Source organism: Zosterops lateralis (assembly GCF_965231275.1).
Source record: "Zosterops lateralis genome assembly, chromosome: 20".
In the NCBI taxonomy this organism is placed as follows: Eukaryota; Metazoa; Chordata; class Aves; order Passeriformes; family Zosteropidae; genus Zosterops; species Zosterops lateralis.
Window position 1 is genome coordinate 2,099,595 of NC_139780.1, and position 24,261 is coordinate 2,123,855.

At 45.0% G+C, this 24,261-nt stretch overlaps 1 protein-coding gene across 1 annotated transcript in view; it reads left to right on the forward strand.

Annotated features, from left to right (window-relative positions):
* Positions 1-24,261, forward strand: part of CACNA1B (calcium voltage-gated channel subunit alpha1 B) — a 283,808-nt gene that overhangs the window by 189,319 nt on the left and 70,228 nt on the right. The window contains exons 18-22 of the mRNA XM_083875784.1: positions 1,298-1,365; positions 7,423-7,529; positions 18,415-19,236; positions 21,116-21,336; positions 23,278-23,398. Of these exons, the coding sequence (XP_083731910.1) occupies positions 1,298-1,365; positions 7,423-7,529; positions 18,415-19,236; positions 21,116-21,336; positions 23,278-23,398 (1,339 nt within the window). The remainder of the gene's footprint in view (positions 1-1,297; positions 1,366-7,422; positions 7,530-18,414; positions 19,237-21,115; positions 21,337-23,277; positions 23,399-24,261) is intronic.

Below are 24,261 nucleotides of genomic sequence, written 5' to 3' on the forward strand. Positions count from 1 at the left end.
AGAAAATGGGAGAATTGATGTTTTTTTAAAGGACAAACCTGGCTTTTTGTGGGTGGGGTGATGATTCCAGAAATGTTTTTTTCCTGTTCTGTACCCTGGGGTTGAGGTGTTTCACCCACCCCTCACTGTCCTGCTGGCAGGTGATGGATCCCATCCCAAACCTCCCTCTGTCCCTGAGGAATCATCTTCCAAGGGGGAAAAAAACCAGGAGAAAAGCTGTTTCCTGGCTGGGAAACCCCAGGGCTGTGTGTCCATGTGTGTTCTCTGCCAGGGAACAATTCCTGCGCAAAATCCCATAAAACTTTACCCCTCTGGGCAGTGGGAGCCATTCCCTGTGTCCTGTCCCTCCATCCCTCGTCCCCAGTCCCTCTCCAGCTCTCCTGGAGCCTCCTGCAAACACCTGGATTATTTTCCTACAGCTCCCACAGCCCTTTTCCCTGGGTTTATTCCTGTCTGGAGGAGCAAACAGAGCTCTGGGATCAGTGACTCTCCTGTCCCCAGCTGTGCAGGAGCCAAATGCATTTTTCCTTGGGAGAGGAGAGTTTTTCTGCTCTGGTTTTGCCCTCCTTGCCCTCCTTCCCTGTGCAGAGGGAGCTGATTTGTGGCTCTGCTGGGGCTGTTCCACAAGGCTGGAACAACAACAATAAACTCGGCCACGGCTGAAATCATTAAGTGGGAAAAAAAAAAATGAAAGTAAAACAGGAATAACTAATTCCAGGCCAGTGTTTGTGTCTCAGTGATGGAATGCAGAGCTGGGCTGGCTTAGCTGAGCTCTGGGCTGGGCTTAGGGGCTGTTTTATCAGCAGAGATAAAAAAGAGCTCATTGATGGGGCTGGCTGTGCTGTTCTAGTGGGTCTGAGCTCTGTGTGGGGCTCAGCACATCTGGGGTGGCCTCACTGCCATCCCAATTCCAGAGGAATAACCCAAAATCATCATTTCCCCCCAGCACCAATGACCTGAGATTCCTTCCCCCACACACTCCATGGCTTTACACAGCTCTGTGTATATAAAATATAAATGTTGCCTTAAAAATGACCAACTCCCTGCAGCTCCACTGGTTGTCCTTTTAAAGCAGAGGGGGAAAATGAGGGTAAAATCTGCATTTCTGGGCTGCAGGGGTGGAAAACCAGGGGCAGCAGGAGGTCCCAGTGATGGAGTGAAGCTTCTCATGCCCTGGGCAGGGATGGTGACAAAACTCCCAGGGATCAATCCATAAAACAGCAAAAAGGGGGGCAGAATGAGGGGAATGATCACTGTCTGTGCTGTCTGGAGAGTTTTTCCTCAGCTGCTCCCAAAGATACTCTCCTGAACGTCTTCCTGGCCATCGCCGTGGACAACCTGGCCAACGCCCAGGAGCTGACCAAGGTAGGTGGGACATTCCTGTGCCTTCCAAGGCAATTTGCTCAATTTTGGAACAGCTGGATGATTTTTGAGGTCCCTTCCAACCAAAACCATTCAATGATTCTGTGAATTTACTCAATTTTGGAACAGCTGGATGATTTTTAAGGGCCCTTCCAACCAAAATCATTCCATGATTTGGTGAATTTACTCAATTTTGGAACAGCTGGATGATTTTCAAGGTCCCTTCCAACCCAAGCCATTCTATGGTTCTGTGAATTTACTCAATTTTGGGATAACTGGATGTTTTTTAAGGTCCCATCTAACCCAAATCATTCTATGGTTCTGTGAATTTACTGAATTTACTCAATTTTGGGACAGCTGGATGATCTTTAAGGTCCTTTCCAACCCAAGCCATTCTATGGTTCTGTGAATTTACTCAGTTTTGGGGCAGCTGGATGATTTTTAAGGTCCCTTCCAACCAAAACCATTCCATGGTTCTGTGAAATTACTGAATTTACTCAATTTTGGAACAGCTGGATGATTTTTAAGGTCCTTTCCAACCCAAGCCATTCTGTGATTCTGTGAATTTACTCAATTTTGGAACAGCTGGATGATCTTTAAAGTCTTTTCCAACCCAAACCATTCCATGGTTCTATGAATTTACTGAATTTACACAATTTTAGAAGAGCTGGATGATTTTTAAGGTCCCTTCCAACCAAAACCATTCTATGGGATTGTTCAAACCCCACAGAGATGTGGTGCTCAGGGTTAGGGCTGAGGTTTGGGGCTGGAGCTGGATCTTTCCCAGCATTTCTGCCTCTTTGGATCCCCTCTGCAGCTCCACAGAGATTTCCCCAAATTTCTCACCTTCCTCCAGCTGCTGGAGACCAAAACCAGCCAAATATTCCCAGTCAAAACCCACATCTCTGATGTAGCTGAGCTGCTCTTTGCCATCTCCCCTTTTCCTGCAGGATTTGTTCCAGCTCCCACCTTTTCTGCTTCCCCAACACGCCCTCCAAAAACAGCCTGGTGCCTCCCAGGTGAAAAAATTAATGTTCCAATTCCATCTTCTCCATCCCTCCTCCCTCCAAAATGCTGCTCAGGGCTGGTATTTAATGGCTCTCTGTTGTTTTGGAGCTTTTCCCTGTTTTAATTTTTTTTTTTTTAATGGGATTTTATTCCCTTTTCAACAGCTCAGCTGTTTTTGTGCCCCTACAGAAATCTCCACCCTGGAGGAAAAAAAAATCCTCCCAGATTTTATGGGCATCCCTTGCACGTGCTGAGATTGGGGGAAAGATGAGGCTCAGCACAATTTTTGGATGATGAATCTCATCCTCCTCCTTTTCCTAATCCTTTAAGTGCTTCCTTGTGAATATTTCAGCAGCTGACAAGGGAGGGTTAGAAACCTGACTTTGGGGATGTTTATAAAGCCTAATTAAATATTGATGGAATCATAAAGCTCCTCCAGAAACTCTCTTGGGGATTTTATTTATTTTTTTTAAGTTTAATTTTATTTATGATTTCTCCCCCCCCCAAAAAAAAAAATCACTGGGGGTTTTCAAAAGAAGAGGAAAAAGCTAAAATTGGATTTGACACATACCTGGAGAATGAGGGATTTCCTGCTGAGTCAATCTGATCGTGCCAGCCCCAAAAATGGCCCAGAGATACAAGGAAGTCACTCAGGAGTCACTCGGTCCCAGGAGACTTTCCTGACATTTATTCAGTGAAATTAATTGAGATCAGTGATGAATTTAATGTGGGAGAAGCAGAAGCAACTGAAATTGCCTTTTTTTTAGGGGAGACAGAAAACTTCCCTGCCTCAGGACTGGAACATTTCAACTCTCCCCACTTTTGGTGCTAATTTGGATTTCTTTCTTTACTAATTTGGATTTCAAAATGGCATTTTGACCATTTCTGGGCTCTGTGACCTGTAAGAGAAATTCTCAGAGCTGGGGTTATATTTAACTGCAGCTTGATCATCCTGTGGATGTCACAGAACTCACCAGCGCTTTGGAATGACTCATTTTGGGGGAAAAAAAAAAATAAAGATTCACCACTTTTGTTTTCAATCTATAAAAAAATCTGCCCCCAGGTCCTTTCTCCTGCTCTTCCTGTTCTGGCTTTGAGTTGATTCAGACTCTGCCCAACACAATTTTAGTGTTTCCTGAGAAATCTCCTGAATCCCTTTGGCTTCCCTGACCTTTGGGGGTTTTTTTTTGGTTTTTTTCAATCTATCAACAGGTTTTTCTTCCTGTTCACTCACTCAGAGTGGAATCTACAATTGCTCCCAAAATTTGGTTTTGTCCTCATTAAATTGGAGTGTAAAATCTCTGCAATTGAGGGTTTATTTTCATAAATATCTTCAGGCAGGGAAGTGTTTTCTCATCTCTGTCCACTCCCAGTGATCCCTGAAAGAGGAGGATAAAAATGTGTGTGAGGGAATTTTTATATAAATTTGTATAAAATTGTGTATATTGTACATAATAATAGGTATATGAATAAATTAGTAATTTTTTAAAAATTAAATTTATATAAATTAAATAAAATTCTGTCCATATAAAATATATAAAACTATTTTTATAATTATATAATAGATATATTTATATATTATATATATATTTATAAATAGATTTATATACATATACATATATATATCTATATACGAATATATTATTTGTATACTATATGTAATATACAATATATAATATATAATATATAATTTATACATTATACAATATATGATATATAATATATAATATATAATATATAATATAATTTATATTATTGTATATATAATATATAAAATATATTATTGCTCTAATGTATATATCTATAATATCTATATAATTTATATATATATACACAGATTTAGATAAATTTGTATAAAATTGTATATAGTATACATAATAATGGGTATATGAATAAATTAGTATCTAAAAATCAAATTTATATAAATTAAATAAAAATCTGTCTATATAAATATATATAAAATTATTTTTATAATTATATAATAGATATATTTATATATTATATATATTTATAAATATATTTTATATATAGATTTATATCTATCTATATACAAATATATTATTTGTATACTATATGTAATATAAAATATATAATGTATAATTTATACATTATACATTATATAATATATAATAGATGATATATAATATATAATATATAATATATAATATATAATATATAATATATAATATATGATATATGATATATGATATGATTTATATATAATATATAATATATAATATATAGTACAATATAATTTATATTATGATATATATATAATATATAATATATTATAGCTCTAATGTATATAATATCTCTAATATCTATATAATATATAAAATATATATTATATATATATAATTTTTATATATATATATACACACACATATATATACACACAAATTTATATAAATTTGTATAAAATTTCTGAAGAATTCCCAGAAATTCTGGACTAAAGGGAGTGACCAAACCAAGAGCTGAACATCCATAAATTCCATAAATCCCCCTCCTTCTGCTCCCTTGGCTGAATATATGAAAGAAAATTTACTGTTAATGATGCACATCATGATGGGCGGCACCAAAAATGAGAAATTGATTTAAATTAAGATTTAGAGCTCCAAAAACCAGAAAGGGACAGAAACCAGGGATGTCCTTATGGCAAGAGCTTCATCTGCCCCTGTGAAACGGGGGGGACACTTTGAGCTGCTCAAAGCTGGAATTTTAAACATCAAGGAAATAAAAATAATTAATTAGTGGAGTCATCTGTAATATCTGCATGGAAGGAGCTGCAGGGATGTTGTAAAACAAAAATCTGGTGAGGACTGGGCCGCCTTTGGCTGCTCCTTTTAGGAGATCAGATCCAGCACAATTCCAGAAAATTCACTGTTAATGATGCACATCATGTGTGGTGGCACCAAAAATGGATTTTACCCCATGAAAAATTGATTTAAATTAGGATTTAAAGCTCCAGAAACCAGAAAGGGACATAAACCAGGGATGTCCTTATGGCAAGAGCTTCATCTGTACCTGTAAAATGGGGGGGACACTTTGAGCTGTTCAAAACTTGAATTTTAAACATCAAGGAAATAAAAATAATTAATTAGTGGAGTCATCTGCAATGTATGCATGGAAGGAGCTACAGGGATGTTGTAAAACAAAAATCTGGTGAGGACTGAGCTGCCTTTGAGATCACATCCAGCACAATTCCAGAGGCACTGGGAGGATGGAGCAGAAGCCACAAGTTTAAAAGAGGTTTTTACAACCTGCACCTGGTGCTTTGGGGGCAGAGAAAGGAAAATCAGCAGATTTTGGTTTTAAGGCTGCTGGAAATCCCTCAAAGGGAGAAATAACTTGGATGTACCTGGAGGATGAAAGGAAAACCTGAAATATTTTTATTTTTTTTTTAATTGGGGTTTTTTTCCTCTTAAAACTTGTGTCCTGAGGGTAACATTTCTGCTGGGTTGGGATGGGAGCAGTTAATTAATAACAGATAATTTTCTCCACAGGAGCTTTCCTTTCCCTGCTTGTCTCCACAGCTTTTTCTTTCCCAATGAAACTGAATTTATTCCAATGAATTTATCCCAATCCATGGGGGCTTTGCTGTTTTCCCACCCCACCAAGGTGAGGGCCAGGATTAAACCAAACCCCCTCCTTGATTTGCAATGAGTTTCCACTAAAGCTTTGATAAATTTACTGGGATTTGAGAGCTGAGAAATGTTGGCTCTGTATAATTGCTCAGCAGGTCTTTTATTCAGGCCTGGTTATAGACTTGCAAATATTTGCAAAAGGAAAAAAAAAAGAAAATAAAAAAAAAAAAGAAGAAATTTATATGGTAACGATTTTTTAAATCAATTTTCCATCTTCTATTTTTTTTATTTTCCTTGTGAAGGAGAAAAGGAAAAACAATTTCCAAATGAGTTCAGCTGAAGGAAACAGCACCAAAGGCAGAGCTGTTTATGCAGATGGAATTCAGGCTGGATAAATCTCTACAATTTCCTATTCCAAGGCTGGAGATGTGTCTGCTCTCATTATTTGGATTGTGGCTCTTTGCAGCATCCCCTGGGGGAGCAGAGACAGACCTGTGGCATTCCAGAAAGGCTGTGCCTGCTCTCACTGTGGCTCTCCCTGCATTTCTGAGATGCTGCTCTGTGCTCACCCTGCCACCATTTAAATTTATTTTGGTCAGAAAATTCCAGAAAATTCCACTCTTGGTGACCGTTGAAGGGGAGCCAAGGTCATTCTTTGGGTTTTGCTCTCACCTCAATGTTTAAGATCCCTAAATTTTCAATTTTTGAAATTATTTTTTGCATTTTTTTTTTAATTATGATTCTTAATTTTGAGTTCTAATGGTGCTTTTCATGTTGGGTAGGAAGAGAAAAATCCCAGTTCCAATCTTCAGGCACTTCTGTGGTTAAAAATCCTTGTGGCTCCAGGGAAATGCAGGGAACAGGAACAGAACCCTGCTTTGCTCTACAAACTCCATTTAATGTGTTTTTTATTTTTATTTTCTGAGTCCTCAGGGGTTTGAGGTGAGTGTCAATGACTGATGGGAGCAGGACCAGTCCCAAACCCATCGATTGGGATAAACTCACTTTAATTGGGAAAGAAAAAGCCGTGGAGACAAGACAAAGGAAAGGAATTAATTCCACATTTCCCATCCCAAGTTTTTTATTGTTGTTTCAGACAGAAAAGTGCCCTGGGCAGGAGGTCAGGGAGGGTTTGAGAGCCTGTGCAGGTGTTCCAGCAGAACATTGGCTTTGGGGGTTGTTACACAGCTCTGGGATAAATGGGGGATAAACCCCACCTGGAATTCCCATTCCTGCGCCCTCACAGTCTCAGAGGAGACCCAGGAGAGTCAAAAAATCCCTTTTGACCAAACCTCACCTTTCTCACCTCAACTCCCACCAAACCTGGAGCTCCTTGCAAAAAAATCTTCCCCAAATTCCAATTCCTGTGTCCTTGCAGCACCTCAGTGACAACCACCCCTGCTCCAAACCCTCTACTTGTCATCCCATGATTTTATTCCCTGATTTCCCTTGTTTTTGTGCCCTTCAGGACGAGGAGGAGATGGAGGAAGCCACCAACCAGAAGCTGGCCCTGCAGAAGGCCAAGGAAGTGGCCGAAGTGAGCCCCATGTCTGCAGCCAACATCTCCATAGCTGCGTAAGCACCTTTGGTTCCTCGGGAGGAAATTCCCATTTTCCTGGTGTTTGTCCATCCAGGAGGAGCTGGGGGTCCTCCTGCACCGCTCACAGGGCAAATATTTCAGTGCTCAGCACTTCTTTAGGAGTTTGGTGAAGTTTAATGAAAGGATTTCTTTCAGTTTGGGTTCTCTTTGTAATGCTTTGTCTTTGAATAATTGTATTTTAGGAGGATTTTTATTTTTTTTAATTTTTTTTTTTTTTTTTTTTAAGGATAGATTTCACCAGGTGAAGTGTTGACATCCCACTTTGGGTTTTTAACGAGGAGAGGAAAATAACAGAATAAAAAGAAATAACTGGGTTTTTTTTAATGATCTTGAGAATTGAAATGCTCAAAGGCATCCTCTCAAATAGCTGAAAAATGGGCTTGAATTCTTGAAAGAGCTTGGGTGGAATAAAATTAACTGCTTTGGAGGTTCATCCATTTGGAATTCTCAGGACAAACCCAGAACCTTTGGAAAACTTCTGGGCCCAACTTTTCCTGGATCCTAAAGGTGCAAAAAGGTGGAAATATTTGTCCAGGTTCTTGTGTTTTGAGACATCCCTGGAAATATCCAAGTGTTGGATGGACTTGGAGCAACCTGGGATGGTGGAGGGTTGGACTGGGATGGGATTTTAGGTCCTTCCAACCCAAATCATTCCACGATTCTATTCTGGGATATCTCACAAGGATTTGCTGAAAATATTCCTTGAATTCTCCTGGAATTTCAGCACCAAAAAAAAATGTTTGGTCCTGCATTTTACAGGGAGCTGCTGATGTTTTCCAGACCCCCTTTTTTTACAGGGGAGACCTCCAAGGGCTGGAGAAGCTCAAACATAATAAAAAGAAATTTCCTGCTCAATCTCATTGGAAATAAAAATAAACAAAACCCTGAACTGCAGCCGGATTCCTTCGGTGGAAATCTCTTTTTACTGGGACTTTAATCCACTTTAGCAAAGACAAAAGGGCCGAGTGGAGCCAGTTTGTTACATGTGAAGGAAAAGAATATTATTAATTTGCCCATTTTATTTCTTCTTACCATTTTATTTTGTCATTACTGCTGTAATCAGTTCCTATTTATGCTCTGGCTCTTTGATAGTTTTAAATGCCACTTTTTTTTTTTTTTTTTTTTTTTTTTTTTTTTTTTTTTTTTTCCTTTACAATTATTTTTCTGGCCAGCCTTGAAAAGAAGTCAAATGAGGATAATTGTTCCTGCTCTTTGATGAATTTCTTGGTTCTTGGTATTTGAAAAAGGCAAGATGATGATGGGGCTTATTTGCTTCTGTTTTAATCAGAGCCTTTTGCATGGGAAGATTTCTTAGAAATCAGCAGGAAAAAAATAAAAAAACCCAACTCACTTCCGTGGAGCTGAGGTTGAAACTGCTTTAAAAAAATCACCTTTTAAAAGCACAAGGAGAGTTTTGTGACAACGATTTGAAGTGAGGACAAAATTATTGGGGTTTTTTTTTTTGCTTATTTTGCCTCAAATTGAGTCTGTTTGTGTGAATATTCACATGAGCAGAGTGGAAAGGACCCCTGTGACATCCCCTTGGGACTCTGCAGGGCCAGGCTGAACCTCTCAGGGCCACTCACAAAACTCACAGGGATTTGCTTTAGGGAAAAAAAAGCAGCATTTTGGTCCAGAGGTTGATGGTCAAAGGGATGATGCTCTGGAGGAACAGGCAAGGGAAAATTCAGGAGATTTTCAGGATTCTGCATGGATTTGGTGGCTCGAGATCCGTGAGATTCAATGAATCCACGTCAAAGGAATTTGTTTTATACAGAAATCCTGGAATATTCTGAGCTGGGAGAGACCCACAAGGATCAAATCCAGCCCCCAAGTGAACAACCCACACAGGGAGGGAATGTCCATCCTCAGGGAGCCCCAGAGGGGCTTGGCAGCCTAAATTTTGGATATGGAGGTGATTTGGAGCTCCTAAATTTTGGATATGGAGGTCATTTGCAGACCCTAAATTTTGGATTTATTTGGGTGGTTTGCAGACCATAAATTTTTGGATAGGGGAGTGATTTGCAGCCCTAAATTCTGGATAGGAAGGTGGCTTGCAGATAGTAAATTTTTGGACAGGGATGTGGTTTGCAGCCCTAAATTTTGGATAGGGGTGTGGTTTGCAGACCCTAAATTTTGGATAGGGAGGTGGCTTGCCACCTCTGGCATTTTTTCCCATGCCAATACAGGGAAGAGGAAATTTTTTGCACTCTGTGACTTATGAGGATTTTTTTTTTTTTTTTTTTTTTTTTTTTTTTTTTTTTTTTTTTTTTTCATTCCACGGAGTTACAGATTACAGTTTGCAGCCAGAGCCAAGGGAATAATTCAATCACCAGTTCTCCTGCCCCAGCCTAAACAAGCTCCATAAAATTTGCACATCCAGTTCCCTGGGATTGTCCCCGCTGCTCTGAGCTCCATTTATTGTGTTGGTTACTAAACATCATTTCCTAAGCATAAGGAAGGTTGTCATCCAGTGTTATTCCAGCCTGCTCAGAGGCTCTGGAGAGGCACCTCCACCTGGAATTGGATGGTGGGAATTGGTTTGTGATTGATGGACCCCCAGGGATGTCCTTTAATACCAGCTCCTCACTGCAGTGCTGGAGAGGGATCCTTTATCTGCTCACACCAGCCTGGGCTTGGTCTGGAGCCCCCAGAAATCTCTCTCCTTCACCAAAGGGATTCACCTGAGCAGATTTGTCTGAACACAGCTCCTTTTTCACCTGTGAAAGGGTCTTTTTTATTTAGTGATTTCTTAGGATGAAAAGCAAGGGTGGTGTGTTGGTTTGGAGCTGCTGCTTCATCCAGCTCCCAGAGTTTCTCTGCTCCACAAAAAAGATTCACCCAGGCAGATTTGTCTGACCACAATTGGGTTTTTCACCTGGTGAACTCTGCCCTGAAGGATTTATTTGGTGGTTTTTGTGTATGAAAAGCGAGGCTGGTTTGGAGCTGCTCCTTCATCCAACTTTCAGAGTTTCTCTGCTTCACCAAAGGGATTCACCTGAGCAGATTTGTCTGACCACAGCTCCTTTTTCACCTGGTGAACTCTACCCTGACGGATTTATTCAGGATGAAAAGTGAGGGTGGTGCATTGGCTCTGTCACTGTTTGCAATGTTTGCCTGAAAGCAGGAGATGTGTTTGATTCGAGCCCGTTGTTTCTTTTTTTTTTGTGTGTGTGATTTTTTTTTTTTAATTTTTTTGTTTTCTGTTTAGCATTTTCCTTGCTTTGTTGTTTCTGGAGGTGAGTTCTGGGGTTTGTTCAGCCCCTCTGTGTCGTTTGCCCTGCTCAGCCTCTGCCCCTGAGGGACTTCACAGGGGTCTTTAGGGCAAACCATTGGTGCAGCTTCCTCGGCAGCCAGACCAGAGGACGGGGGACAAGGGGACAATCCCAAGGTACTGGATCTCCAAACCACTTCTTGCTGTCACTTCCAGCAGAAGGAAAAACCCTCAGGCTCATCCCTGTGGGACCCCAAAGCAAACATGGGTTTTTTTTCCCTGTTTATGCCTGGCCTGATTCCCAAATTCCCCATGTTTGGGTTCCTCCTCTGCCTTTCCTGTCCCAGCCAGAGCTGCACCAATGGCCGGTACAAAAGGGGCTGATATGAGCACAGCCTGCACCACCTGGGGCTCAGCTGGCACCCACAGGGTGCTCTCCTCACCTCTCCTTGGGAAAAGCCTTAAATAATCAATTTTTCAGCATCTCTAAATTTGTAGGAGCGTGCCAGGTAGTCAGACACACTTTGAGGGATTTTTTGCACTCTGTGATTTACGAGGTTTGGGGTTTTTTTGTTTAATTGCATGAGGTAATGGATTAGAGTCATAGCCAGATCCATGGAAATTGTTTAATCACAGGTGTGAGGTGTGAATTTTGGGTGGGAGGAGAACTTGGGTGGTGGATGAAACGCTGTGGGTAGTGGCAGCTCCTGGGCGTGGGCACCAGACCTCAGCACAGTTTGTCACTGCTGCTCCAGAGTGATTTGTGCTTCCCAGGACAACCTTCCAGCCTCCAAAGACCTCCTGCTGTCTCCAGGACTGCTCTCTGCTGTTCACAGAATTGCTGTAATTGCAGCCCCACAGTGGGGACAGTGCCTGTCACTGTGAACAAGGCACAAAATCCACCACAAAGGTGGCGCCTCATCAGTCACTTCACCCTGACTGACTCCTCTGGCCCTTTTGTACAGCTCTGGGGGTGCAGGGAGGGGGGGAGCTGCTCTATTTCTCCAGGTTTTTTTTCCATCTCGGAGGTTCCATGTTTTTCCTTCTGTCTCGGGCGTGCCGTGGTTGATTCTCAAATCTCTGTTGGGTTGTGGGCACCCAACAGGAGCCAGCAAGAACCTGCCTGTGTAGATTAGAAAAGGTGTTCTTTTTCTCTTGCTGGTTGTGATTTCTTCCCTCTCCTCCTCCCCTCCCCTGGAGCGTGTCAGTGTGTGATGTTCTGATTCCTCCCCATTTTTCCTTTCTGTCCTCACCGTCGTCGGTGTCGCTCAGCCGCACCCAAAGCCACTTTATGGGCTCTGTCCCTCCTTCCTGGTAAGTAATATTGAGTGAAAATCAACTCCTGCTGTCATCCTGCCCTGGAAAAGGAGCCTGGGCTGGCTCTGTGGTTTCCAAAAGGCAGATCCGACCCCGGGATGCTGCAGCACTTTGTGTCACCATTCCCTGCCCGGGTGACAAGGACAGAGAGTGGCCTCCAGCCTGCCCAGCATCCAGCCAGGCAGGGAGACACACGGAGAGTCATTTCAGCCTCCCATTGAAGGATAAACCCCAAATTTCCACAGGTATTGCAGGGCCTTGGTGCTGATCCCAGGTAAATCCCAGCCCCGTGAATTCTCCTCCATCCTGAGTTTTCCCCAAGGAATTTCTTGGCCATACCTGAGGAATTCCTGCACTCGGGGGGTTGTTCCCTGCAGGATTTTGCTGCCAAAGAGTAAAAAGGTCCTCATATCCAAACAATAATTTCCTTGGCCACCAGGCAGGACGTGCCACCCCCACTCTGCTTTTGTTTCATTTGGCACCAGCCAAGCCCAGAAATCCTGAGGTTTGGCTAAAATCCTTCACCTGGCTGCTCAGCACATTATTTGCTTCAAGCAAAAAAACTTTTATGATGCCTTCCATAATTTTTTTTTACATTCACTCCAAGTTTCTGAACCTCTGGATTTTGTGTAATGTGCATCATCTGAACCAACATTCCTGTTTAGAACAAGCCATTAATTTTAATAAATGTAGATTTAAGACTCTGCCTCTGTGGTGCCCAAAGAACATTAGATTTTTTTAACTGGGCCTTCTGGTTGGGCTAAAATTGATTGTTAACAGATTTAAACGCTCGTGAAAGCAGGAGGAAAAAAATGCTGCAGCTGAAAAGGCAAATCAGGATTTTATTTTTCAGTCTTGGGGAGGGTTTTTAAAATGCTGTAGATTGATAAAAATGATCATTTAGAGCTAGGAAAATATGAATGCCTCAAGCCAGGATCGATCAGGACATTTAGAATCCTGGTTTTTCCTGCCTTTTCTGTGTGATTTCAGTGACTCCCACATTTAGAATTCCCCACATAAATGGTGTGGAGGAGATGGAGGAGAATCTATAAAATTCCTCGAGCTGCAGGAAGCTCCTTTCACCCCTGGGCCCTCCCCACTGAGTTTTTTTAGACCCAGTGACCCATTTTTGGGCAGTCTGAGCCTGGCCCATCCCAAATCCTGTCCCAGGACAGAGGTGGGTGCTCCAAAGAGCCCAGATGAGGCAGGGACTGAGGAGAAGCTGCCAGGTGGATTTGGAGCCCTCTCTCCAGCCCTTGTTCCGTGTTTCTGGTGCCAAGAGCAGGAATTATCATCCTGCTCCACGTTGGGAAGGAGTTTTCCTGCTCTCCTCCCCATCAGACACGACCTGTGCGAGTCTCCTCCCGATGTCTTCTGTGGTTTCTCTGCTCCTTTGGTTTGGTTTTTTTTTATTATTTTCCTTTAATTTCCCTCTTTTTTTGTTGTTGTTTTTTTGTTCGGCTTTTTTTCTTTTCTCACTTTTTGTTTTCTTTGTTTGTTTTGTTTTTTTGCATGTGCAGTTTTGTAAAGCAAACTCGAGGTACTGTATCTCGCAGCTCGTCAGTCTCCAGCGTAAATTCACCGTGAGTTGCTCTCTGTTACGATATTCACTCAATGGATTCCTCATTTAGAGCTCTGTGAACCTTCCCCTTCCTCCTGGTGCCTTCACTCTCCCTGTGTTGTTTTTTTTTACTCATTTCCATCATTGTGGGATCCAGAGAAAGGACTGGAAGGTGTTGTCATTGTCATTTGATGCTTGTGATTTGTGAGCAACTCTTGTGTTTTCATACATTGACTGTGACTTTTCCCCCCTTTCTTCCTTCCTCCATTTTTCTCCCTTAATTCTTTTCCTGAAATCATTTCTCCTGAACTGTTTATTCTCTCTTCTCCTGTCTCCTCCCTCCTCGTGTGATGGTTTGTCTTGTTCTCGCTCGTGTTTCTTTCTGTTCTCTGTGTTTGTTCTGTGCTGGGCTGTTGGCTTTGGTGTTCCACCAGTGTTTGCACTCTGGGTTCAGTGGGAGAACCAGCAGAGCCCTCTTGGAGGGAGAACTGGAGGAGAACCTCAAAAGGATTCTGGAAACGGGGTCCAAGTGAGACTAAATTGGAAAACTCATAAAAACCTGATTATGTCTTTGCTGTCTGACCTTCTCAAGATGGAGCTTAAAACGACAGGTTTTGTCCCAATGAGGCACTTGGGGACTCCTCTGGAGCTGGAGTTGAGCAAACACAAGTGGAAAACTCTCTCTCACTCCATGTGCTTCCTCCCAACCCAATCCTGCTGGCTGTGCTGTGAGTCAGGGTGTGCTTTGACACCGAGCAGGTTGGTAAAAACATCATTTACTGCTGCTGACTAACCCCAAAACCTCCCCATCAGCTCCTGTCCCACCCTGTGAGTGTCCTTTGGCTTATCCTTTAACTGTGTGACCTTGTCTTTCTTCTTTAACGCTTTTGGAGACTCAAGTAAGTGCAATTCCAGCCTGGGGGTTTGTCCTGGCCCCACAGCAGGGACCAAGGTATTGTGAAGCCCAAGGAGCTTTTCCAGCAGCTTTTCCTCCCTGATATTTCCCTGGGTGATTTGGGGGCTCTTTGTGCATTGGACAAGTCAGGATTTAAAATATGTCAATGCTTTTTGTGTGAGTTTAACGGGTGAATCCTTAAATTGCAATGGCTGGTGAAATCCAAACCAGCAGCTTGAGGTTTTCTTTGTCTTGCTGTTTGATTTTATTGGGATCCACAGCTGTCAGTCTTGGCTTGGACGTGACAAAGTCTTAAAGCAAATTCTAGAGTAGGAAATAAAGGGGAAAACAGGTCCATAAAATGGGAGTGTTGAACTCCTGTGCTCGCCACTGATATTTTTTTTCCAGATTAAAATTCAGTTTTCTTTCCCAGACCAGGTATTTCCCTTTTCCCCTTTCCCCCCCCACCCCCTTTCCCCCCCCTTTTCCCCCCCCTTTTTTCCCCCCTCTGCAGCTCCTGGTGCCCAGAGCCAGCTGGTGACTCTGTGCTGGAGCTTTTGGCACTCCCCTCCCTGCCTTGTGTCAGGGTTAAGGATTCCTCATTTCCAGGTGCTGGGAAATTCAGCAATCCCAGCCTGGAATGGCAGTGTCTGCCCTGCACAGGGATCTGAGCAAAGCAGGCTGGGTTGATGAGTGAGCCCTGCCTGGCTCCTGCAGCTCCCTGACAGCCCCTCTCACTCAGCCCTGTGTGATGGGAACAGCTCAGAGATCATTTCAGAGCTGATTTATGTTCTTGGTGTCACCGAAACATGGATGTAAAACCCCTCCTGCAGTGACAGTGTCAGAGCTGGGCTGAGGATTAGCTCTGCATCCCAACCTTCCTCCTAAACCATCCAGCCTGACTGAGGGGATTTTCCTTCCCTCTTGGCTGGGATGGACTCAGCACAGGGATTTTCTTTCCCTCTTGGCTGGTGTGGGCTCACCACAGGGGATTTTTATTCTCTCTTGGCTGGGATGGGCTCAGCACAAGGATTTCCTTCCCTCTTGGCTGGGATGGGCTCAGCAAAGGGATTTTCCTTCCCTCTTGGCTGGGATGGGCTCAGTACAGGGATTTTCTTTCCCTCTTCTTTGGGATGGGCTCAGCACAAGGATTTCCTTCCCTCTTGGCTGGGATGGGCTCAGCACAGGGATTTTCCTTCCCTCTTGGCTGGGATGGGCTCAGCACAGGCTGATGATTTTCTCTGTGTTTTCCTTTGAGGAGTCACTGCAGGGACACTGAGGCTTCGTGTCCCAGCCCTGCTGGTTCCTGTCCCATGGAGCACAGGATGGAGCAGGGGCTGGTTGCAGATAAAATTTCAGCACCAAGACACTTTTCTAATTAATCATTAAGGCTGATGAGCACCTCGGTGCTGCCCAAAGCACAGGAGAGAGGCTGGTCCCCCACCCCAGGGCTTTCCTGATGGAGTGAGGAATATTCCCCAAGGGCAGAGGTGTTTGTGCAGCTCAGGGAGCTCAGCCAGGACCAGAAAACCCCCTGAGCTTGGTTTGGAAGGGATTTGTAGCCCAGCTGGGTTTAGCAGAGCTAAAACCTGGAGTGTGGCAGGGCAAGGCACCCACCCACCCCAGAGGACACCCCAGGGTGCCCATCCCAGGCAGCTCCAACTGTGCTGATCTTCTCCTGTGCCTTCCCATGGGAAATCCTTGGACAGGGCAGCAGGAATGGGCTGTGGGAGGCTCTGCACGTTCCTCATTCCTTCTCAAACCATGGAAAGCTGCTGATGAGGGAGAATATCTTAATTTTTCATTATTTTGAACTAAAGAAAGTGGTGAGTGCCCACCGGGATGGGGCTGTTCATCCTTGTGCCAGCTTGGAGGGGGCTCTCCCTCAGGAGGAGCCTGTTCTCCCTTGAGTGTGGGATTTGGGGTGAGCAGGGCTCTGAGCCACGTCTCCAGGACCTTCTGGTGTTATTTACATTTAAAATGTGATTTTTATCACTTGTTCTCCCACCATGGTGCAAATGGGAGGACTCAGCTGCTGGAAAATGGCTCCAGAACTTGGCAGCAGGGTGTAGATATTTAATTTCGGTGATCAGCTCTGATTTGGGCATTAAATGAGGTTTCTCCACATCTGCCTGGGTGCTCTCATGAGGGCTGTTAGAGCATTTTTTTTATCTCTTTTAGCAGCAAACTCGGTAAAGAAGCGATTCCCCAGCAGAGCCCAGTGACAAAACTCTCCTGACAGCTCCCACTGTGCCTCCTGAGCGTGGCTGGATGTCACCTCCCTGGGGTCTGTACTCGGTGACAGAGCCAGACAGCCCCAATCAGCACCAGAACATGCAAAAATCTGCTTTTCCCCACCGCCAGGGGAGCCCAGAAAATGCGTAAGGAAGTTGTGTCTGCCTCCCCTGTGGGCTCTGCTCCCTCCAGCTGCACAGCTCAGGATGAGCTGTGGGGAATGGAGATGTCAGAGCAAAGTGGGAGGAGGAAAATGCCTTTCCTGGTTTTGCTAGAAAAGGTTTTATTTAGGAAAAATGGGGTGCTGAGCCTCCACGAGGTTAAATTCAGAACTTGCCTTGGCAGGCAGTGAAAAGCAGAGTTTGACTTGCAGTTTTTAGGAGGGAAAGAAAAAGTCAAAAAGGGATTCACAACCTCCAAACCCTAGTTGGGTTTGTGGTCACTTTGGATATGGTGGTGAGACCCCGAGTGCTGTACTGAAAAATCAAAGCACTCAGGAGTGTCCTCGTCACAAGAGGTGACAGGGATGAGCAGCTGTTCCCATCTCATCTTCATCCTGGGATACTGAGATGGGGAAGGGTCTGGAGGGGCCCATGAGGAGCAGCTGAGGGCACTGGGATTGTCCAGCTGGAGCAGAGTGAGGGCAGAGCTCCCCGGGGGCTGCAGCTCCTCCCCAGGGGCAGCTCCATCTCTGCTCTGGGCCAGGGACAGGAGCCAGGGCACGGCTGGAGCTGGGCCAGGGCAGGCTCAGGCTGCAGAGCAGGGAAAGGCTCTTCCCCCAGAGGTGCTGGCACTGCCCAGGCTCCCCAGGGAATGGGCACAGAGCTCCAGGAGCCTTTGGACAGCACTGCCAGGGGTGCCCAGGGGGGGATTGTTGGGGGGTCTGGGCAGGCACAGGAGTGGCACTGGATGATCTTTGGGTGTCTTTTCCAGCTCAGGATCTTTTATAGATCAGTGTGTGACTCTCCCACCCTCTGGGCTCTTTCCCTGGTGCACAGGACAGTTTTCTTTTTTTACTTGTACTTTTCCATTCTCCAGTGCTGTGTGGGCTGGTCCCTGCTCACCTGGAAGGATGCTGAGGCTTTAGGGCAGTTTTAGAGCTGTTCCATGAACCAGCAGGGCAGCACAGCTGGAAAACAACTCCTGGGGCTGGCTGGAAGGGGAAGGGGCTGGTGGCAGGCTCAGATCCTCAGGGCCAGGTTTCATTTTCCCTGCTCCTCCTGCTGATCTAACTTCTCTTGCTCACTGCTAATTTCCTCATCCAGATATTTCCAGGTGGGGAGAAAAAAGTGCTGCTAATTTTGGGAAGCTTTGTGGGCTGTTCCAAAGCTCTGGCTGAGGTGTGTGGTTTTTTTATGTGCTGACGTTTTAATCCTTCAGACTCTTCCCGAGGCTTCCACATTTCCGAAACACAGAATTAACTCCTTTCCAGAGGGCTGATCTCATAGTGTGTGGGCAAACTAACACGGATGATCCTGCTGGCTTTCCCTGCTCATGTTCTCTCTCCATCCCTGTGATTCCTTTGGTTCGACCCTCTAATTCCCCACCTCAGCTAAAAATTCCCTTTTTTTTGGTTTGTATTTAGGGAATTGGCGCCAAGTTGAGTGTTGACTATCTCACCTTTCTCCCGCCCTTTAGCAAGCAGCAGAATTCCTCCAAATCCAAGTCGGTTTGGGAGCAGAGGACGAGCCAGATCCGGATGCACAACTTCCGAGCCAGCTGCGAGGCCCTGTACAACGAGCTGGACCCCGAGGAGCGCGTCCGCTACGCCACCACCCTGCACATCCGACCCGACATGAAAACACACCTGGACCGGCCGCTGGTGGTGGAGCCACGCGGAGAAGGGAGAAACAACCTCACCACCAAACTGAGCCCTGTGGATGTCCAGGAGGTGGTGGAGCATCCCAAACACACCTCTGCTGATGGGGCTGAAGCGCCTCGGAAGCATCACAGGCACCGGGATAAGGAGAAATTGGGAGAGCAGGAGAAAGGAGATGGCACCAAGGATGAAGGTGGTGAAACTGGTGCCAAGGAGGAACGGCACAGGCAACACCGCAGCCGCAGCAAAGAGGTGGAAGGAGGCAGCAAGGAAGGGAAAAGTGACCGTAACAGGGGGCAGGAAGGGGGGAAGAGGCACCATCGGAGGGGCTCGGTGGAGGAAGGGGCTGAGAAGGAGCACCGCAGGCACCGGGGCCACCGGCACTCCTCAGACCGGCCGGGCAAGGAGGGCAACGGCACCGCCAACGGCGCCCGCGGCGAGCGGCGCTCCCGGCACCGCGGAGGGTCCCGCTCCGGGAACAGGGATGGAGAGGCCTCAGCCAAAGGGGACAACGGAGAGGAGCCCCACCGGCGGCACCGCCTCAGGAACAGGGCGCTGTCCACATACGAGTCCGTGGAGAAGGAGAGCGGGGACAAGGAGGGCGAGGCTGGCGAGAAGGAGCATCGTAACCACCAGCCCAAGTGAGTAAGCGCTGCCAGACCCTGCCTGGGTTGGGTCAGGGGTAGCAAAGCCCCTGATGTGTTCTAGAAAGTCCCTTATCACTCTCCCCATGGCTGGTCCTGTCCCCACACCAGCTCCCACCATCACCTGCAGTTGTTTTGCCTCAATCAGCAGCAACAAGAGGCTCCCAAAGATAAATTTGGTTCATGAACCAGCTCAGGTTGAAGGCAGAAAATATCCTTGCTGTAAACACCAACAAACCCTGTAGGACACCGAGTGGAGCAGAGAATTTCCCAGCTTCTGAAGGAAGCTCCTGAGGGACATATTTTTTAAAATTTCCAAGCCAGCCTTGCTTACAACCCTTTGATTTTCATTTTTAATGGGGAGCCTTCAGCTGCACCAGCAGTTGTTCCAGCACGTGGCCTCTTCCATTAAGAGCAGCCATGGCCCCCATTTGCTTTAATCCTTATGTAAGTCAAGTGAGAAAAAACAGCCCTGGTGAAGCATTTGGAGTAGTTAATAAAGAAGGATAGATTGCCTTTTCAGCTTTATTAGTCTGATGGAAAAGAAATTGCACTGGGATTCTTTAGAATAGAGTTCATGTCACCGTGGAGAGCCGTGAGTGGCACTGAGATAATAATTTTCCTGTCTAAATTATCTTCCTTTCAGCTGAAATTTCCAAACACTCTGCCTGCTGCTCAGCGTGTTCATGTGCACGGGGCTCGCTCTCCTCCTCACTGGAGCAGAGACATTTAGCTGTTGACAGCCACAGCTCCAGAACGGCTCTGAGCTGGAAAAGAGAATCACCACATTTAAATAAGGCCTGGGGAAAGCCACGTCAGGATTTATCCAGCAGCTGCTCTGGGGAGTGGCTCGTGGCATTGGTGCACGGTTGTGGTTTGGGAGTGTCAGTAAAGTCACCACAGGGATGTCCAGTGCCCTCCTAATGCTGGGATTGGGGAGAAAAATATCCCGAATTTTGCTGTCAGAGGTTGTCCTGCAAAGGATTTTTGTGGAGGAAACAAAGCCAGGCTGAGGTGCAGTGATGTTGTTTAACACTACAGCTAAAAATAATATAAATTTCTAAATAGTGATGTTGTTTTACATAACTAAAAAAAAGTATAAATTTCTAAATAGTGACGTTGTTTTACACTTCGACTAAAAGAATCTATAGATTTCTAAATAATGATGTTGTTTTACACTACAACTAAAAAAAATCTAGAAATTTCCAAATAGTGACGTTGTTTCACACTGCAACTAAAATAATGTATAAATTTCTAAATAGTGACGTTGTTTTACACGACAACTAAAAGAATCTATAAGTTTCTAAATAGTAAGAAGTTACAGGCAAAATACAGGAGACATTTTCTTAAAAAAAATTAAAATAATTTCAAGCAGAGTAATTTTTTTGTCATTTTGTGTCACGGACACAGACTCTGACTTCAGAGGGCTGAAAATGACTCCTTTATTTTTGGGATGTGTTTGTTTTTTATACTATTTTACACAGACCAATTTGATTGGTGAAACAAAGACAAAGTTCTTCAATCACATTGGTCAGAGCAGAGGGACATCAAGAAGCCTCTCCTAGGGAAACGAGTCCTTTATTTTTGGGGTGTTTTTCTTTTTTATACTATTTTACACAGACCAATCTGATTGGTGAAACAAACACAAAGTTCTTTAATTACATTGGTCAAACCAGAGGGACATCAAGAAGAAATCCCTCCTAGGAAAAGGAATGAATAACTTGGGTAGATTTTCCAAAACATTTCTCCTGGTGACAGAAAACTCTCTGAGAAAAGAATTTCAGAAACCCAAAACACCTCACGCATGAAACCAAGTCAAGGATGTGTTCTCTGAACCTTTCTGGGCCATTATTGACCAAAGCCTGCTCTCTCCTAGGGAGAACCAGTGTGAGCTGGAGGCCAGTGGCCCTGGCCCGGGCAGTGTCCCTGTGCACACCCTGCCCAGCACGTACCTGCAGAAGGTGCCCGAGCAGCCCGAGGACGCCGACAACCAGAAGAACGTCACCAGGATGATTCAGCCCCCCCTGGACAAAACCACCACTGTGAACATCCCTGTCACCATCACTGCCCCTCCAGGGGAGACCACTGTCATCCCGAGTGAGTCCCTGCTTTGTCCCAATGAGGAATTGCTGGGAAATTGAAATTTCTAAGGAGTGATGGGGGCTCTCCTGGGCACTTTGATTTTTCAGTCTTCTGATGTTTTTATATTTCTACTGGAGCTTTCTCACTCTTGTAACAAAAACAAATCTGATATTTTGTAAATAATACATTCTTTCCAGGGGGAAGAACAAATTCATAGATTTCTAAGTTGACAACTGGGGTCAGAGAGTTGTGACTCACCCAATTGTCCCCTGAACAAATTCCAAACTCTATAAAAACCCCAAATCATAATAAACTTCCTCTTTCTCTCCTCACTTCTCAGCTTGAAGGGTGAGTGTAGTTCTTTTGTGTCCTCTAGAAACAGAGAGAGCAGAGAGGGAGCTTGGTGACAGAGGATCTGTAATTGTCACCCAGGAATTCAGCAAGGGCTCCTGGTGGCTCTGGAAAACACCTGGGATTCCCTGGAGATGGCTCACCCAGGCCACTCCCTTTGTGTAAAGGAAAGGGAAAGGAGCAGGGAGAGCAACATCCAGCTGTGGTCCTGCTGCTTTGACATCCTGTGGCATTCCAGAGATTTTACAATCCTCTGCATCGCAGCTGGAGCAGATCCCCCCTCCCTGTCCTTCTCCAGCGCTCTCTTTCTCTTGGGTCCACCAGCACAGATTTACAGATCATCCCAAGATCCTTGTGCCCAGCCACCCCCAGCCTGTTCCCAGCACCTTGGGGCTGATCCCTGGCAGGGTGGGAACAGCCTGGAGAGCTGAGGACAACCCCAGTGTGAAATCCAAAAGGTCTGTATTAAAATCCAGGCTGTCAGGATTCTGCTTTCCAAGAGGCACAGCCAAAATCTGGCAGAGTATCTGTGATTTTTTACTCTGTTGTCAGCCACAAGATTTATCTTTTCTTTTAATTTTTTTCCCTTCTTCTTTCTTCTTTTTTCCTTTTCCTCTTCAGTGATAATTTTCCTATATTGCGATGCTGAGCTCCTGTCAATCACAACTTATCAGCCTCTCCCTTTCCTTGGCCGTTTCCTCTGGATCTGATTGGAGATCCAATAAGGGGTTTATTGAACGTGTCACTCAAACCACAATGAAATGTCATTTTCTTGCAAAATGAAATAAAAAGTAATAACAGCCCTGCACGGAGCACATTCCAAAGGGTGGGAATTTTGGGCTTTAGGTCCTGGGAATTAATGGAAGACCCTTTTTATGTCTCTAAGAAGAGAATTTGCAGCATAAAACGTTACCCAGTTCATACATGGGAAATTATCTTCAGTAAATTATCCCATAAACCCTCTGCAAGTGAAGTCAGGATAAGAACTGGAGATTTTCCAACCTTTGGGAGGGAAGTTGGGAATAATCTCAGAGCAGGAGATCCCAAAACCTGCTGCAGGATGGAGCTGCACACCTTTGCACACGGGGAGCTCTGACCAAACCGAGGTGCACGATGCAGACACAGCTCTGGGGGGGGTCCCGGAAATCCTTTCCAGGTCTCTTTTCCTATTTCTGGGAAGTCCAGCAGTCTCAGCCCCCAGATCATTAAATTTGATCCATGAACTTGCTCTTTTATGTTTTCCAAATCCAGTTATGCTCCTGCTCCAGGGGAAAAAACACGGAATTACGAGTCTGGTCAGACTTCCTTTTCATTTTCCTTCAATGTTCCCGAGCTGATCCCTCTCCCTAAGAATTTGTGCTCTTTGGGGTGGGTTTTCCAGCCCCTGTTTGGCAGCTCTGGGATAAATCAGCTCACGGTTTCATTTCCTGGCTGCTCCTGCTCATCAGCAGCGGAGCGATAATGGCCCAGTGATTGTTCATTCCATTTAATCAGCACTTCCAAGGGCTGTTTGCTCTCCCAGCTGCACTGTTTGCATTTCCAGCTGTTCCTGGCAGTGGATCCATTTTTTTTAACCTGTTTCTCCCTGAATTCCCCCATTTCCAGTGAACAACGTGGAGTTCGAAAGCAAAACGGAGGAGAAGAAAGACGTCGACGACTTGACCAAAAACGGGCCCAAACCAATCCTGCCTTACAGTTCCATGTTCATCCTCAGCCCCACAAATCCGTAAGTTCCTCTTCCAAATTCTGGGCTCCAGGTGCTTCAAAGCAATAACAGGAGTGGGATTTTCTCTGAAAACACATTGGGGTGTGAAATAAAAGCTTGTTTCTGTGGGCAGGATGCTGTTGTTCTGTTGGTTTTCCTGGGTGGAGTAAATTACCAGCATAGGGAAAATAAAATGCTTTAGGCTGATGTAGATCCCAAAAAGTGGGAGCACAGGCACTGTTGGAATTTTATCAGGAATAACAGGTTGAGGATTATTTGGATCCCAGCAAATTCCTGCAGGTGGAATTCCTGTTCTTTCCATAAAGTGGCTTTGCATCACTCCAAACTTTGAACCTCTGGGAAAACCTGGATATTTTTTTTTATTTGCCCAGGCTGGGAGTAAGTGCAGCCTGTGGGATCTGCTGGGATTGGGACAATTCTTCCCCTTCAGGCAGTGCTGCCTCCTGGGGAGCTTTGGACTCCAAGCCTGGAAATTCTGAGTCTGTTCCTCCAGGGGTTGGAGTTATTGTGGCATGAAGGGCTCTGAGTCATTTTCAGCATTTTAAAGGAGGATTTTTGGAACTTCTGGAGACCCCCTTGGAGCAGAGGTTTCTCTCTGGCTCAAGTAAACTTGTTCATCTGGGGATTTCTCTCTGCCCAGATACCACAGGGGAGCTCAGGCCCTCCTTTTTAAGGAATTAAGGGAAGGATGAGTTCTCCTCCTGCTGCTGAGGACTGTGACATCCTGTGCAGTCCTGGAACTGAACAGGCTCTGAGTGCTCAGATTTAACATCCAAAAAAACCCCAGTGGTGGAAGCACCCCCAGACCTGAACAACATCCCAGAATTTCCTGAGCTGGGAGGGACCCCCAGGATCACTGATCC